A 14,508-nucleotide genomic window follows, 5' to 3' on the forward strand; every position below is an offset into this window, starting at 1 on the left:
TAGATAGCTCACAGCAAGCAAGCGGAGAAACCGGTTTTCCCGACGGCCAGGAACTGTTTCTCACCCTGGACCTGGAGCCAGTAGCCCCCGAACCCACCCAAGGCTGCCTCCTGGACCCGGCAGGCGGAGAAGGGACCTCCGGTGAGTGTACCTTTTAAAATACTATACGTGGTTTAAAAGCAAGCATGTGAAAGGATTACTTTGCCCTGGCATTCGCGGCTCTCCTGGATGTACTCCCAAAGCCTTTGCAAAAGGTTTCTGGGGAGGGCAGCCTTATTGCGTCCTCCATGGTAGGACACTTTACCATTCCAGGCCAGTAACACGTACTCGGGCATCATTGTACAACAAAGCATTGCAGTGTATGTTTGCTGGCGTTCAGACAACATCCGTTCTTTATCTCTCTGTGTTATCCTCAGGAGAGTGAGATATCATTCATGGTCACCTGATTGAAATAGGGTGCTTTTCTTCAGGGGACACTCAGAGGAGCCCATTCCTGCTGGGCTGTTTGCCTGTGGCTGAACAGAAATGTTCCCCGCTGTTAGCCACGGGGAGGGGGGAGGGTTGAGGGGGTAGCCACGCGGTGGGGGGAGGCAAAATGCGACCTTGTAACGAAAGCACATGTGCTATGTATGTAATGTTAACAGCAAGGTTTACCCTGAAAGAGTGAAGCCACTGTTTTATAAAATGTGTCTTTTTAAATACCGCTGTCCCTTTTTTTTTTCTCCACCAGCTGCATGTGTTTCAATGATCACAGGATCTTCTCCTTCCCAGAGGCTAGTGAAGATTAGAAAGAAAAAAAAACGCACTCGAGATGAAATGTTCTCTGAGCTCATGCTATCCTCCCACAGAGACAGAGCACAGACGAATGCGTGGAGGCAAATAATGTCAGAGTGCAGGAAAGCACAAAATGACTGGGAGGAGAGGTGGCGGGCTGAAGAGAGGGCTGAAGCTCAAATGTGGTGGCAGCGTGATGAGAGGAGGCAGGATTCAATGCTGAGGCTGCTGGAGGATCAAACCAGTATGCTCCAGTGTATGGTTGAGCTGCAGCGAAGGCAGCTGGAACACAGACTGCCACTACAGCCCCTGCGTAACCAACTGCCCTCCTCCCCAAGTTCCATAGCCTCCTCACCCAGATGCCCAAGAACGCAGTGGGGGGGCCTCCGGACAACCAGCCACTCCACCACAGAGGATTGCCCAAAAAACAGAAGGCTGGCATTCAATAAATTTTAAAGTTGTAAACTTTTAAAGTGCTGTGTGGCATTTTCCTTCCCTCCTCCACCACCCCTCCTGGGCTACCTTGGTAGTCATCCTCCTATTTGTGTGATGAATGAATAAAGAACGCATGAATGTGAAGCAACAATGACTTTATTGCCTCTGCAAGCGGTGATCGAAGGGAGGAGGGGAGGGTGGTTAGCTTACAGGGAAGTAGAGTGAACCAAGCGGCGGGGGGTTTCATCAAGGAGAAACAAACAGAACTTTCAAACCGTAGCCTGGCCAGTCATGAAACTTGTTTTCAAAGCTTCTCTTATACGTACTGCGCCCTCCTGTGCTCTTCTAACCACCCTGGTGCCTGTGTGATTTGCCTCAACCTCCCACCCCGTCATAAATGTCTCCCCCTTACTCTCACAGGTATTGTGGAGCGCACAGCAAGCAGTAATAACAGTGGGAATATTAGTTTCACTGAGGTCTAAGCGAGTCAGTAAACTGCGCCAGCACGCCTTTAAACGTCCAAATGCACATTCTACCACCATTCTGCACTTGCTCAGTCTGTAGTTGAACAGCTTCTGACTACTGTCCAGGCTGCCTGTGTATGGCTTCATGAGCCATGGCATTAAGGGGTAGGCTGGGTCCCCAAGGATAACTATAAGCATTTCAACATCCCCAACAGTTATTTTCTGATCTGGGAATAAAGTCCATTCCTGCAGCTTTTGAAACTGACCAGAGTTCCTGAAGATGTGAGCGTCATCTACCTTTCCCGGCCATCCCACGTTGATATTGGTGAAACGCCCCTTGTGATCCACCAGAGCTTGCAGCACTATTGAAAAGTACCCCTTGCGGTTTATGTACTCGCCGGCTTGGTGCTCCGGTGCCAAGATAGGGATATGGGTTCTGTCTATGGCCCCACCAGAGTTAGGGAATCCCACTGCAGCAAAGCCATCCACTATGACCTGCACATTTCCCAGGGTCACTACCCTTGATATCAGCAGATCTTTGATTGCGTGGGCTACTTGCATCACAGCAGCCCCCACAGTAGATTTGCCCACTCCAAATTGATTCCCAACTGACCGGTAGCTGTCTGGTGTTGCAAGCTTCCACAGGGCTATCGCCACTCGCTTCTCAACTGTGAGGGCTGCTCTCATCTTGGTATTCATGCGCTTCAGGGCAGGGGAAAGCAAGTCACAAAGTTCCATGAAAGTGCACTTACGCATGCAAAAGTTTCGCAGCCACTGGGAATCGTCCCAGACCTGCAACACTATGTGGTCTCACCAGTCTGTGCTTGTTTCCCGAGCCCAGAATCGGCATTCCACAGCATGAACCTACCCCATTAGCACCATGATGCATGCACTGGCAGAGCCCATGCTTTCAGAGAAATCTGTGTCCATGTCCTGATCACTCACGTGACCGCGCTGACGTCGCCTCCTCACCGGTATCGCTCTGCCAGGTTCTGGTGCTGCATATACTGCTGGATAATGCGTGTGGTGTTTAATGTGCTCCTAATTGCCCAAGTGAGCTGAGCGGCCTCCATGCTTGCCTTGGTATGGCGTCCGCACAGAAAAAAGGCGCGGAACGATTGTCTGCCGTTGCTCTGATGGAGGGAGGGGCGACTGACGACACGGCTTACAGGGTTGGCTTCAGGGAGCTAACATCAACAAAGGGGGTGGCTTTACATCAAGGAGTATTTCAGGCAGGACTTCACAGAGGGTTCCAATAAGAAATGGTGCACCTAAGTAATTGTTCTTATTGGAACAAGGAGGTTAGTCTGGCCTCTGATTGATACATGGCTAGATTTACCTCGCTGCACCTTCTCTGTGAGTGACTGCAGTGTGACCTAGAGGAATGAGTCTCCTAGACAGGGGAGGGAGGGGAAGCAAATGAGTACAAAACAAATCTGGTCTATTTCTTGTTTTGATCCACTCCATCTATCTTTTACATCTTTGGCTGGCAGCAGACGGTGCAGAAGGACTGCAAGCCATCCACATCTCATGGCTGCTCGGCAGAAGATGGTGCAGTAGGACTGCTAGCCATCCTCATCTCTTGCCTGCCTGGCAGAAGATGGTACAGTACGACTGCTAGCAATCCGTATCACCTGCGTGCTCACCATAAGATGGTTCAATAGGACTGACTGCAGGACTAAAGAGAATGACCTGGTCAAGTCACTCCAAATTTAGTCCCTGCACCCATGTCTGCCCAAGCGCTCCTGGCCGACATGGCCAGGAGTATCTCGGACATGACGATGATGGCTACCAGTCGTATTGTACCGTCTGCTGCCACGAGGCAATGGGTTGCTGCTACTGTGTAGCAATGCAGTACCGCATCTGCCAGCGCCCAGGAGACATACAGTGACAGTGAGCTGAGCGGGTTCCATGCTTGCCGTGGTATGGCGTCTGCACAGGTAACTCAGGAAGAAAGGCGCGAAACAATTGTCTGCCCTTGCTTTCACAGAGGGAGGGAGGGAGGGAACGGGGGCCTGACGATATGTACCCAGAACCACCCGCGACAATGTTTTAGCCCCATCAGGCATTGGGATCTCAACCCAGAATTCCAATGGGCAGCGGAGACTGCGGGAACTGTGGGATAGCTACCCACAGTGCAACGCTCCGGAAGTCGACGCTTGTCTCAGTACTGTGGAAGCACTCCGCCGAGTTAATGCACTTAATGCACTTAGAGCATTTTCTGTGGGGACACACACATTCGAATATATAAAACCAATTTCTAAAAAACTGACTTCTATAAATTCGACCTAATTTCGTAGTGTAGACATACCCTCCCTGTGACAGTCTGAGGCCCTGTTCCTAGGCTAAGGCCCTTGGCTAAGCAGCGGAGGCAGCCATAAGCTGGGAAGCGAATGGTCACATCCTCACATTCCAAACTTGTCACATTGAAATAAGGTGCTATTGGGCTGTTAGGAATACAATCCTGTCCTGATAATGCCTATTGCCTCCAGAGAAAGGGAAGTGCCTAGAAGATGTAAAAGGAAACTTAGTCTGATAGCATCCTGTCTGGCAAGAACTCACTTATCAATTGCTGGGATGTGAAATCCTCACTTCTGTATTGTTTTGTCATTATAGTTCCCACTTTGCTATTGTTTATTTGCATGGTCTCTGTCTGGTTCTGTGATTGTTTCTGTCTGCTGTATAATTAATTTTACTGGGTGTAAACTAATTAAGGTGGTGGGATATAATTGGTTACATAATCATGTTACAATATGTTAGGATTGGTTAGTTAAATTTCAGGAAAATGATTGGTTAAGTTATAGCTAAGCAGAACTCAAGTTTTACTATATAGTCTGCAGTCAATCAGGAAGTAAGTGGGGGGGAAATGGGAACAGGGAATGGGGGTGGGGAATTGGAATAATGTTTTGCCAAGGGGGGGAAATGGGAACAGGGACACAGGTAAAGCTCTGTGGTGTCAGAGCTGGGAAGGGGGACACTAAGGAAGGAAACTGGAATCATGCTTGCTAGAAGTTCACCCCAATAAACATTGAACTGTTTGCACCTTTGGACTTCAGGTATTGCTCCTCTCTGTTCATGTGAGAAGGACCAGGGAAGGAAGTGGGTGAAGGAATAAGCCCCCTAACATTGTTCTACTATGTCAGCTCACAATTAGCAGAACTCCCACAGCTGGAGGGCTTCCCGACATAGAGGAGAGGATCGGGCTCTACCCTGCCTGCTCTATCCTGCCTCCCAGAGTCCAGACTCAGCTCCACAGCCCAAGCCAGCTGATAGATATTTTAGTGCAGTGTAGACATACAGTACTCTGACAGATAAAGTGACTTTCCCAAGGCTATACAGTGGGTCAAAAGAAAAGTAAGGAACAGAACTCAGGACTCCCAAATTCATCCTATAACCACCACATGCTCTAATTCATTAGAAGTACTCTTGGAACTATATAGTCAAGACTGAATAACTTAACTCCATTTATAGTGGAAAAGAATGCACTCAAACAGGTGTCCAGGTTGACAACTTGTTGATCTCTCTCACCTTTTGAATGGTACAGCATTCTTCAGGGCAGTTTCCACTTCAGCAGTATTTCCTTTAGCAAGATCAGCCACTGTGATGAAGCCAGCATTATAAAGAGCTCTGGCATGCTGCGCATTCAGCAGAGATACTCGAACCAGGTCACACAGCTCCCTCTGGACACCAAAGGTGAGGCGACTCTGGAACTGGGAGAGCAACTGTTCCATGTTGTGCCATCCCAGACGGTTAGAGAAAACTGTTACCATCCCTGGAACATGAAAATTACATTCTGTTAGGCTTAATTTAACTTCAATTCTAAAAAGTTAGATCCATTTTCCTCTGTAATATCAGTTTGAACATGCAAAAATAATATAATTTAAACTAAAAATTATCTCTTTACAAGTCAGGCAGCATTCTTGATTCCCCAGTATAATAATACTCTTATGTTGCTAAATGTCTTGACCTATGCTACAGTCAGAAAAATGCTGTATAACCAGGAAACAAGATATAGCCTCTGTATGAAATATTTGATCAGGAAATTGCCAATACAGAAGTTCTACTCTTTAAGATGACAACATTGCTCCCTTTCTACTCTATTATCTTAACATTAAATTGCAATTAAATAGAGACTGACAGACGTAAGACCTTGGAAGCACAGAAACGTCAAAAGATATGTGCCAAACACTACAGACAGATTATTCATAAATTTTTATATCTATCTATCTATAATTAGTTAGATATCCATCTTTGTGAGCGAATGATGGTATTTTAACTCCACAGAGCAGGGTGGGAGTTCCCAGGACAGGCAAACAACTCCAGAGAAGAACTGCACATACTAGTTCAGATTGGGTTCAAGAGGCCCAGCAGACAAAGAATGGACTTTTGGTATAAAGGGGAAGACTGAACTGTGTCAGTAATCCTCTCTGATCCTCCAACTGACATGAAACTATAACTAAGAAGGCAAAACCTTCTTGGAAGGATTTGAAGGACTTTGGCAACATATCGGGGTCTCCATGTTGCAAACTGATGACACCTGGCAAGCTTAGCATGTTGCATAGATTGTCTATTGGCTTGTGCTGTGTTTCCTCTGTAATGTTTTGTTCTGAAATAAACATACTATGCTCCGTCACTGGCTGGCTAGTCACTGGTATTAGTAACCCTGCCATTATCCCTTGAGGGAGAGTGAACCACAGGTGCTGAACTAAGGTCAGACCCACTAGGGCAGTGCTCTCCAACCTTTTTACACCCAAGATCCCTTTTTGAATTTAAAGGCAACCCAGGATCTACTGCACCCCTTCCCCAAAGCCCTGCCCCACTCACTCCATCCCCACATCCTCACTCACTTTCACTGGGCTGGGGCTCGGGTTCGGAAGTGGGTGCGGGCTCTCGGCTGGGGCCAAGGGGTTCACAGTGTGGGAGGGGGCTCTGGACTGAGCCTGGGGCAGGGGATTGGGGTGCAGAGGGGGTGAGGGGTGCAAGCTCTGGGAGGGAGTTTGGGTGCAGGAGGGGGCTCCGGTCTGGGGCACAGTGTTGGGGTGTAAGAGGGGTGCGGGCTCTAGGAGGGAGTTTGGGTTCAGGAGGGGACTCCAGGCTGCGGCAGCGGGTTCGGGTACAGGAGGTGGTACAGGGTGCTGACTCTGGGATGGGGGTCAGGGTGCAGGAGGGAGTTTGGGGTGCTGGCTCCAGGAGGGGGTCAGGACTGGGGTTCAGGGTGAAGGAGAGAGTTTGGGGTGCTGGCTCCGGGGGAACGTTCAAGGCTGGGGGTTGGGGTGCAGGAGGGGGTATGGGGTGCTGACTCTGGGAGGGGGCTCAGGGCTAGGGGTTGGGGTATGCCCTACCGCTAGGCAGCACTTACCTTTGCCGGCTCCTGGTCTGTGGCGCAGCATGGCTACCGCTAAGGCAGGCTCCCTGCCTACCCCAGCCCCAAGTCACTCCTGTAACAGGCCAACATGCCCCTGCTGCCCCTGGGGGCAGGGGGCATGTGGCTCCATGCACTGCTCCTCTCTGCAAGCACTGCCCCTGCAGCTCCCATTGGCCACAGCTCCCCATTCCTGGCCATTGGGAGCTATGGGGGCAGTGCTTGCAGCCAGGAGCAGGGCACAGAGGGAGATCCCTGGGGCTGCGGGGCCACGCTGGCCACTTCCGGGAGTGGCATGGGCCAGGGCAGGCAGGGAGCCTGCCTTAGTGGCAGCCCTGCTGCACCACTGGAGTTGTGATGAACTGGGAGATCCTCTAGGATCTACTAATTGATCGCGATCGACTGGTTGGTGACCACTGCGCTAGAATAAACACAATGAATTGCAGGGGGACTGCAAACCTAAATCCCCTGTCTCTAGAGAGAGGTGCCACAGGTCCTTGCCCATAAAGAGGTGACAGCTACAGTCCTGAGACCTAAGAGGGAGCCCTTCAGGATATCATGGAGGGGGCAGAAGTGCAGTTTACTCCAAAAACTGTGACCGGGACCATCTAAGCTTACATCCTAGTATAAAGCTATTATTTCATTTGTGGTTCAAATTCTAGCAACCACAGCTATTAAAAGAACAATTCAAGCATCGAAACTCATGAAGTGCCAGAGTTAAGACTGAATGTACATCCTTAATTCTGCCCCTGGTGCAAATATAAATATTACAGGGTTTAATTACCTAAAACACATACTATTTTCTCAATATATTGTATATATTTTTTCTACAATACTACATACATATGTAGGATTTGGCCATTTTTTTTATTCTTGTACTCGGACTATAACACCTGATTTTTCATAGACTATCTTCTCAATAATGTATGCATTTTACTAATTTTATTAGTCCTAATGTACTAATACATTCAGCAGAAAAAATTCTTTGGAGACACCTCTAAGCAATTACCGTGGTAGCACTCTCACAAGCCATTTCTTTAAAGAAACACACTGATTTATATTGTGTATTTCATAAGGTTTGTTTTGTTTTGTTTTTAAATGTCTCATATAGAGAAATATCCGGGTTTTCGTAGGGCCTATCCTCAAACTATCTTAATAAAGTTCAGATATTACCTTTCTCCAAACAGCAGATGTACTTTAAAATAGTGTTAAAATATTTTTTATGAGTGAAAATTTGAGTACAGAATTTGTGTTTGTAAATCACAGATCTGAAAGTTATCAATATGTTCCTAACGAGGCAAGTCCAAGTAAAGTGAAAAATATTTTTTTCCAAAACGTGATTTAATTGGCATTTCTGGGTGCTAAATATTTAACTTTATTTAAAAGCCTACAACTTTAATTTTTTTGAGTTGAAAATTTTCAAAAAATTCTGATTTCTTATAGAGCACCCTTTAAATAGTATGTCCAGATTTTTTTAAAAACCCTTTAAAAATTAAAAGTGATCTTGTTAGCTATTAATTCTAACTATGGTAGTAGGTACATAATTCTCAGACAAATATAACATATTATTGTGATTGCAATTAGATATATTAATGAAGCATCATTGATAGCTATGTAACCATTCAAAAGGAATTGTAACTGAATTCCAAACTCCTATATATGTCAGCACGTTTTCACTACTTTTCTACGTTATACTTCGTCTGCACTATGTTGTAAAGTTGTAAAAGTAACCTTCCACACAAAATTCTACATGGATAGATTTTACAAAAACTAGACAAGCCATTTACAACACAAACTTTGCTTCTCTACAAAGGAAAAAGGACACTAAACTATCTAAACTGCTACATGCCACAAGGAGCCACAACAGTAGTTCCCTTAACCCACCCAACAATATTGTTAATCTTTCCAGCTATACTCTTAGCCCGGCAGAACACTCTGTCCTATTGGGGCCTCTTCTTTTGTCTCGCCAGGCCCACGAACATGACACAGTTCTGTGGTGACCTAGAATCCTACTTTTGTCGTCTCCGACTCAAAGAATATTTCCAACACACCTCTGAGCAATATACTAACCCACAGAATCCTTCCTACCAACACTACAAAAAGAAGGATTCTGCGTGGACTCCTCCTGAAGGTTGAAACCACAGACTGGACTTCTACATAGAGTGCTTCCGCCAACATGCACGGGCTGAAATTGTGGAAAAGCAGCATCACTTGCCCCATAAGCTCAGCCGTGCTGAACACAACGCCATCAACAGCCTCAGGAACAACTCTGACAGCATAATCAAAAAGGCTGACAACGGAAGTGCTGTCGTCATCATGAATAAGTTGGAATATGAACAAGAGGCTGCTAGGCAGCTCTAACACCACATTCTACAGGCCATTAGCCTCTGAGGATTACCAAAAGAAACTACACCATCTGCTCAAGAAACTCCCTGAAAAAGCACAGGAACAGATCTGTGCAGACACATGCCTAGAACCCCGACCAGGGGTATTCTATTTGCTACCCAAAATCCATAAACCTGGAAATCCTGGATGCCCCATCATCTCAGGCATTGGCACCCTAACAGCAGGATTGTCTTGCTATGTGGACTCTCTCCTCAGGCTCTACGCTACCAGCACTCCCAGGTATCTTCGAGACACCACTGACTTCCTGAGGAAACTACAATCCACTGGTAATCTTCCTGAAAAACACCATCCTGGCCACTGCACCCCATATTCATCATAGTGGTATGATTATGATATGATTATGACATAATTATGATGCATCTAGTACACGATGTGTCATGTGAGGGGTCTATGGAAAAGTTATGATTTGTTATTTGTATGCATGTAACATTTTTGTATCTGAAGTTATTGACTATGTATCTGTATTTCAAATGTGGTTACATCTGGGTGATACCCACTAGGCAAGATGCTTCCAGTCTACACAGCTGACTGAAGGGCCTATTCAAGGTAACGGGCCATTTAGGGAACAATAGGCCTTAGGAGAAGCTTATCCCCCACCTGGTGAGCCTTCCTGGGAACACTGCAGATAGCATATGGACAACGGCTGCTGTGACTCATCGGGAGCATGCCATGGCACATGATCAATTCACATGAAACTAAACTCCATTTTGGTACCTGTATTTTCCCAGCCCGGTTTGTGGAAACTTAACTTAGAACAAAGGCGTTCCCGCCATATGGAAAGGCTATAAATAGGGCCCTACCAAATTCACGGCCATGAAAAACACATCACGGACCATGAAATCTGAGCTCCCCCCGTGAAATCTGGTCTTTTTTGTCCTTTTACCCTACACTATACAGATTTCATGGGGGAGACCAGCATTTCTCAGATTGGGAGTCCTGACCCAAAAGGGAATTTCGGGGGGAGGTACAAGGTTATTTTAGAGGGGTCACAGTATTGCCATCATTACTTCTGTGCTGCCTTCAGAGCTGGGCGGCCGGAGAGCGGCAGCTGCTGACTGAGGGCCCAGCTCTGCAGACATCAGTGCAGAAGTCAGGGTGGCAGTATCATACCATGACATCCTTACTTCTGCGCTGCTGCTGGCAGTGGCTCTGCCCTCGGAGCCGGGCTCCTGACCAGCAGCCGCGCTCCTGGCCAGCAGCCGCCACTCTCCAGCTGCCCAGCTCTGAAGGCAGCGCCAGCAGCAGCACAGAAGCAAGGATAGCAGTACAACAACCTCTCCTACAATAACCTTGTGACCCCCCCACTACTCCTTTTTGAGTCAGGACCCCTACAATTACAACACCATGACATTTCAGATTCAAATAGCTGAAATCATGAAATTTACTATTTTAAAAATCCCATGACTGTGAAATTGACCAAAATGACTGTGAATTTGGTAGGGTCCTATGTATAGTATCCTCAAGCCGACCAGCTGGGTTTTTACTGAACAAGAAAATTGTGGCAAAGGAAATGATGCTAAGCTACCATGAACTGATAAAAAAAATCATCTCACCCTCCAGGAAATTCCACACATCCTTTAGGCAAAGGCTACTTTATGGGTTTGGGATAGAACTAGAAGTAAAATAAATTATTTTCCCTCACCAATGATACCCATTGCAAATAATCCAGATCTTAACCCAAATCATGAACTTAAGAGCTTTAAACACTAGGCGAGCCATGGAATACAACTGGTTGGCCAGCTATTCAGTAAAGGTTTCAGAGTAGCAGCCGTGTTAGTCTGTATCCGTAAAAAGAAAAGGAGTACCTGTGGCACCTTAGAGACTAACAAATTTATTAGAGCATAAGCTTCCGTGAGCTACAGCTCACTTCAACTTTTCTAACTTTTAGACATCAAAACTAACTTTAACTAACTTTAATTAGCCCAGTCTCACATGGTTTTTTCAAGTTAGGCATTATGTTTCTCAGCTTTCTAAAAAAGCTAATTTATATAGAAAGCTAACTTTAATAGAAGAAATGAGGTCTGGTCAATTAGGAAACAAAAAAATTATAACTAATTGATATCAACCTTTGTAGACAACTTTCCTAACCAAAATATGTCCATATATGACACACTGGGAAATTATCCTCGAGGAATGGGATTTCCTCTGGAAAAGAGGACCAGCAACCTCAGTCTGTTGCATGATGATAGAAGATACTGGGATGCAATCCATGACCAAATATCACAAATTGTTGGATATTTATTACCAAATGAACAGTTGGTAATCCTCCTGGCGCTTCTTAGTGAAAATAACCACACAAAAGGAAATGAAGAAGTAATGTCTCATCTACTAGAAGCTGCTTCCTCTCACTGGAAAAAGAAAAACAATTCAGCCATAGATAAATGGTTCAAAAAAAAAAAAATGGGAGGTTGCTGTTATGGAAAAACACACCACTTATGAACTGAGCAAAATAGAGAGAACAATACTTCAATATTTGGTCAACATTTTTTCAATACACAAAGTACTTTCATCTGTAACAGAAACCAGCACACCTGTCCAATTTTTTTTTTTTTTAAAACATTTGATAGACCTGCCTGGTCCATTAAATATGTGTTGTGACAGTCAGGCAGGAGGGTCTGGGAAAACAAGTATGTTAGCCCTAGAATGCTAAAGGCCCTTTTTCCTACAAGCTGGGCTGGGTTACTTCAGGTCAATTAGTGACGCCTGAGTCCAATTAAAGGCTGCCTGAAACCTGTTAAAATCTCTCTCCTGGTGACAGAGAGAGGGGGGAGAGACAAACTGCTGCAAGGCTGGAGGCAGCAGGGAGATAGGCTTCTCCAGTGTGAGAGACTGTCCTTCTCCCCATCCGGAGACACCCAAAACCCAGTGCCTGTTTAGGGGAAGGACTGACACCCTGGGGCCAGCGACAGGACAACACCTGCTTCAGGGAGGGGGCCAGGGAATGGTATTCCTTTTTTGTTTTGGTGCCTTATAGACTTGTTTCCCTTTGTTTGGCAAAGGAGCACTCCTCAGGCCTGCTCCAAGGCCTATCTGGAAGGCTCTGAGAAACAAACCCTGAAGAGGGAAGATGGACATGCTCCAGAGTGGGGGCTGATTTACCCCAGGCCCTGTCCCTGCCAGAGGAAGGAGCGCTAAGCCCAGCGAGGCAGAAGGGGTGCCTTGCCACAGTGTATACAGAGATTTCACTCAATTTAATAAAATAGTTAGAAATGACTTCATACATGTTGTACTGATGCTCACTCTGCAATATGTTACATAGAGAGATCTGATGACTATATTAATGAATAATCTCTCTGTTATAATGGATTATTTTTTGGTTTCTGATATTTCCATGTGAAGGATTGTAAATTTGTTAATACTTCCTAAATAAATAAATAATATATATGAATGAAAATTAGCATGTTCTCATATACTTAATAACTATCATAATGGACATGCACTCGGGGAAGAATTAAGGTTGCACGTTCATATTCAGCCTTAGCTTTGGCACAGCCTGACTTCTGAAACCTTAACATTGCATTAACGGAGTTGCCCAGATATTAAATATGGCCCCACAGTATGCCAACATTTTTATGGCTGACTTCGAACAACGCTTCCTCAGCTCTCGTCCCCTAACGCCTCTACTCTCCTTGCGCTATATTGATGACATCTTCATCATCTGGACCCATGGAAAAGAAGCCCTTGAGGAATTCCACCATGATTTCAACAATTTCCATCCCACCATCAACCTCAGCCTTGTCCAGTCCACACAAGAGATCCACTTCCTGGACACTATAGTGCTAATAAACGATGGTCACATAAACACCACCCTATACCGGAAACCTACTGACCGCTATTCCTACCTAAATGCCTCCAGCTTTCACCCTGACCACACCACATGATCCATTCTCTACAGCCAAGCTCTGCGATACAACTGCATTTGCTCCAACCCCTCAGACAAACACCTACAAGATCTCTATCAAGCATTCTTATAACTACAATACCCACCTGTGGAAGTGAAGAAACAGATTGATAGAGCCAGAAGAGTTCCCAGAAGTCACCTACTACAGGACAGGCCTAACAAAGAAAATAACAGAACACCACTAGCCATCACCTTCAGCCCCCAACTAAAACCCCTCCAACGCATTATTAAGGATCTACAACCTATCCTGAAGGATGACCCAACACTCTCACAAATCTTGGGAGACAGGCCAGTCCTTGCCTACAGACAGCCCCCCAACCTGAAGCAAATACTCACCAGCAACCACATACCACACAACAGAACCACTAACCCAGGAACCTATCCTTGCAACAAAGCCCGTTGCCAACTGTGCCCACGTATCTATTCAGGGGACACCACCACAGGGCCTAATAACAGCAGCCACACTATCAGAGGCTCGTTCACCTGCACATCCACCAATGTGATATATGCCATCATGTGCCAGCAATGCCCCTCTGCCATGTACATTGGTCAAACTGAACAGTCTCCACGTAAAAGAATAAATGGACACAAATCAGATGTCAAGAATTATAACATTCATAAACCAGTCGGAGAACACTTCAATCTCTCTGGTCACACGATTACAGACATGAAAGTTGCGATATTACAAGAAAAAAACTTCAAATCCAGACTCCAGCAAGAGACTGTTGAATTGGAATTCATTTGCAAATTGGATACAATTAACTTAGGCTTGAATAGAGACTGGGAGTGGCTAAGTCATTATGCAAGGTAACCTATTTCCCCTTGTTTTTTCCCATCCCCCCCCAGACATTCTTGTTAAACCGTGGATTTGTGCTGGAAATGGCCCAACTTGATTATCATACACATTGTAAGGAGAGTGATCACTTTAGATAAGCTATTACCAGCAGGAGAGTGGGGTGGGGGGAGAGAAAACCTTTTGTAGTGGTAAACACCCATTTTTTCATGCTTTGTGTGTATAAAAAGATCTTCTATACTTTCCACAGTATGCATCCGATGAAGTGAGCTGTAGCTCATGAAAGCTTATGCTCAAATAAATTGGTTAGTCTCTAAGGTGCCTCAAGTACTCCTTTTCTTTTTGCGAATACAGACTAACACGGCTGTTACTC

The 14,508-nt window shown here is 45.7% G+C and overlaps 1 protein-coding gene across 1 annotated transcript in view; it reads right to left on the reverse strand.

Moving 5' to 3' along the window:
• The window catches only part of POLQ (DNA polymerase theta), a 124,302-nt gene that overhangs the window by 50,230 nt on the left and 59,564 nt on the right, over positions 1 to 14,508 (reverse strand). Inside the window, exon 15 of the mRNA XM_077807342.1 lies at positions 5,202 to 5,445. Within this exon, the coding sequence (XP_077663468.1) occupies positions 5,202 to 5,445 (244 nt within the window). The remainder of the gene's footprint in view (positions 1 to 5,201; positions 5,446 to 14,508) is intronic.

The sequence above is a fragment of the Eretmochelys imbricata genome, chromosome 1 (genome assembly GCF_965152235.1).
Source record: "Eretmochelys imbricata isolate rEreImb1 chromosome 1, rEreImb1.hap1, whole genome shotgun sequence".
Lineage (NCBI taxonomy): Eukaryota > Metazoa > Chordata > Testudines > Cheloniidae > Eretmochelys > Eretmochelys imbricata.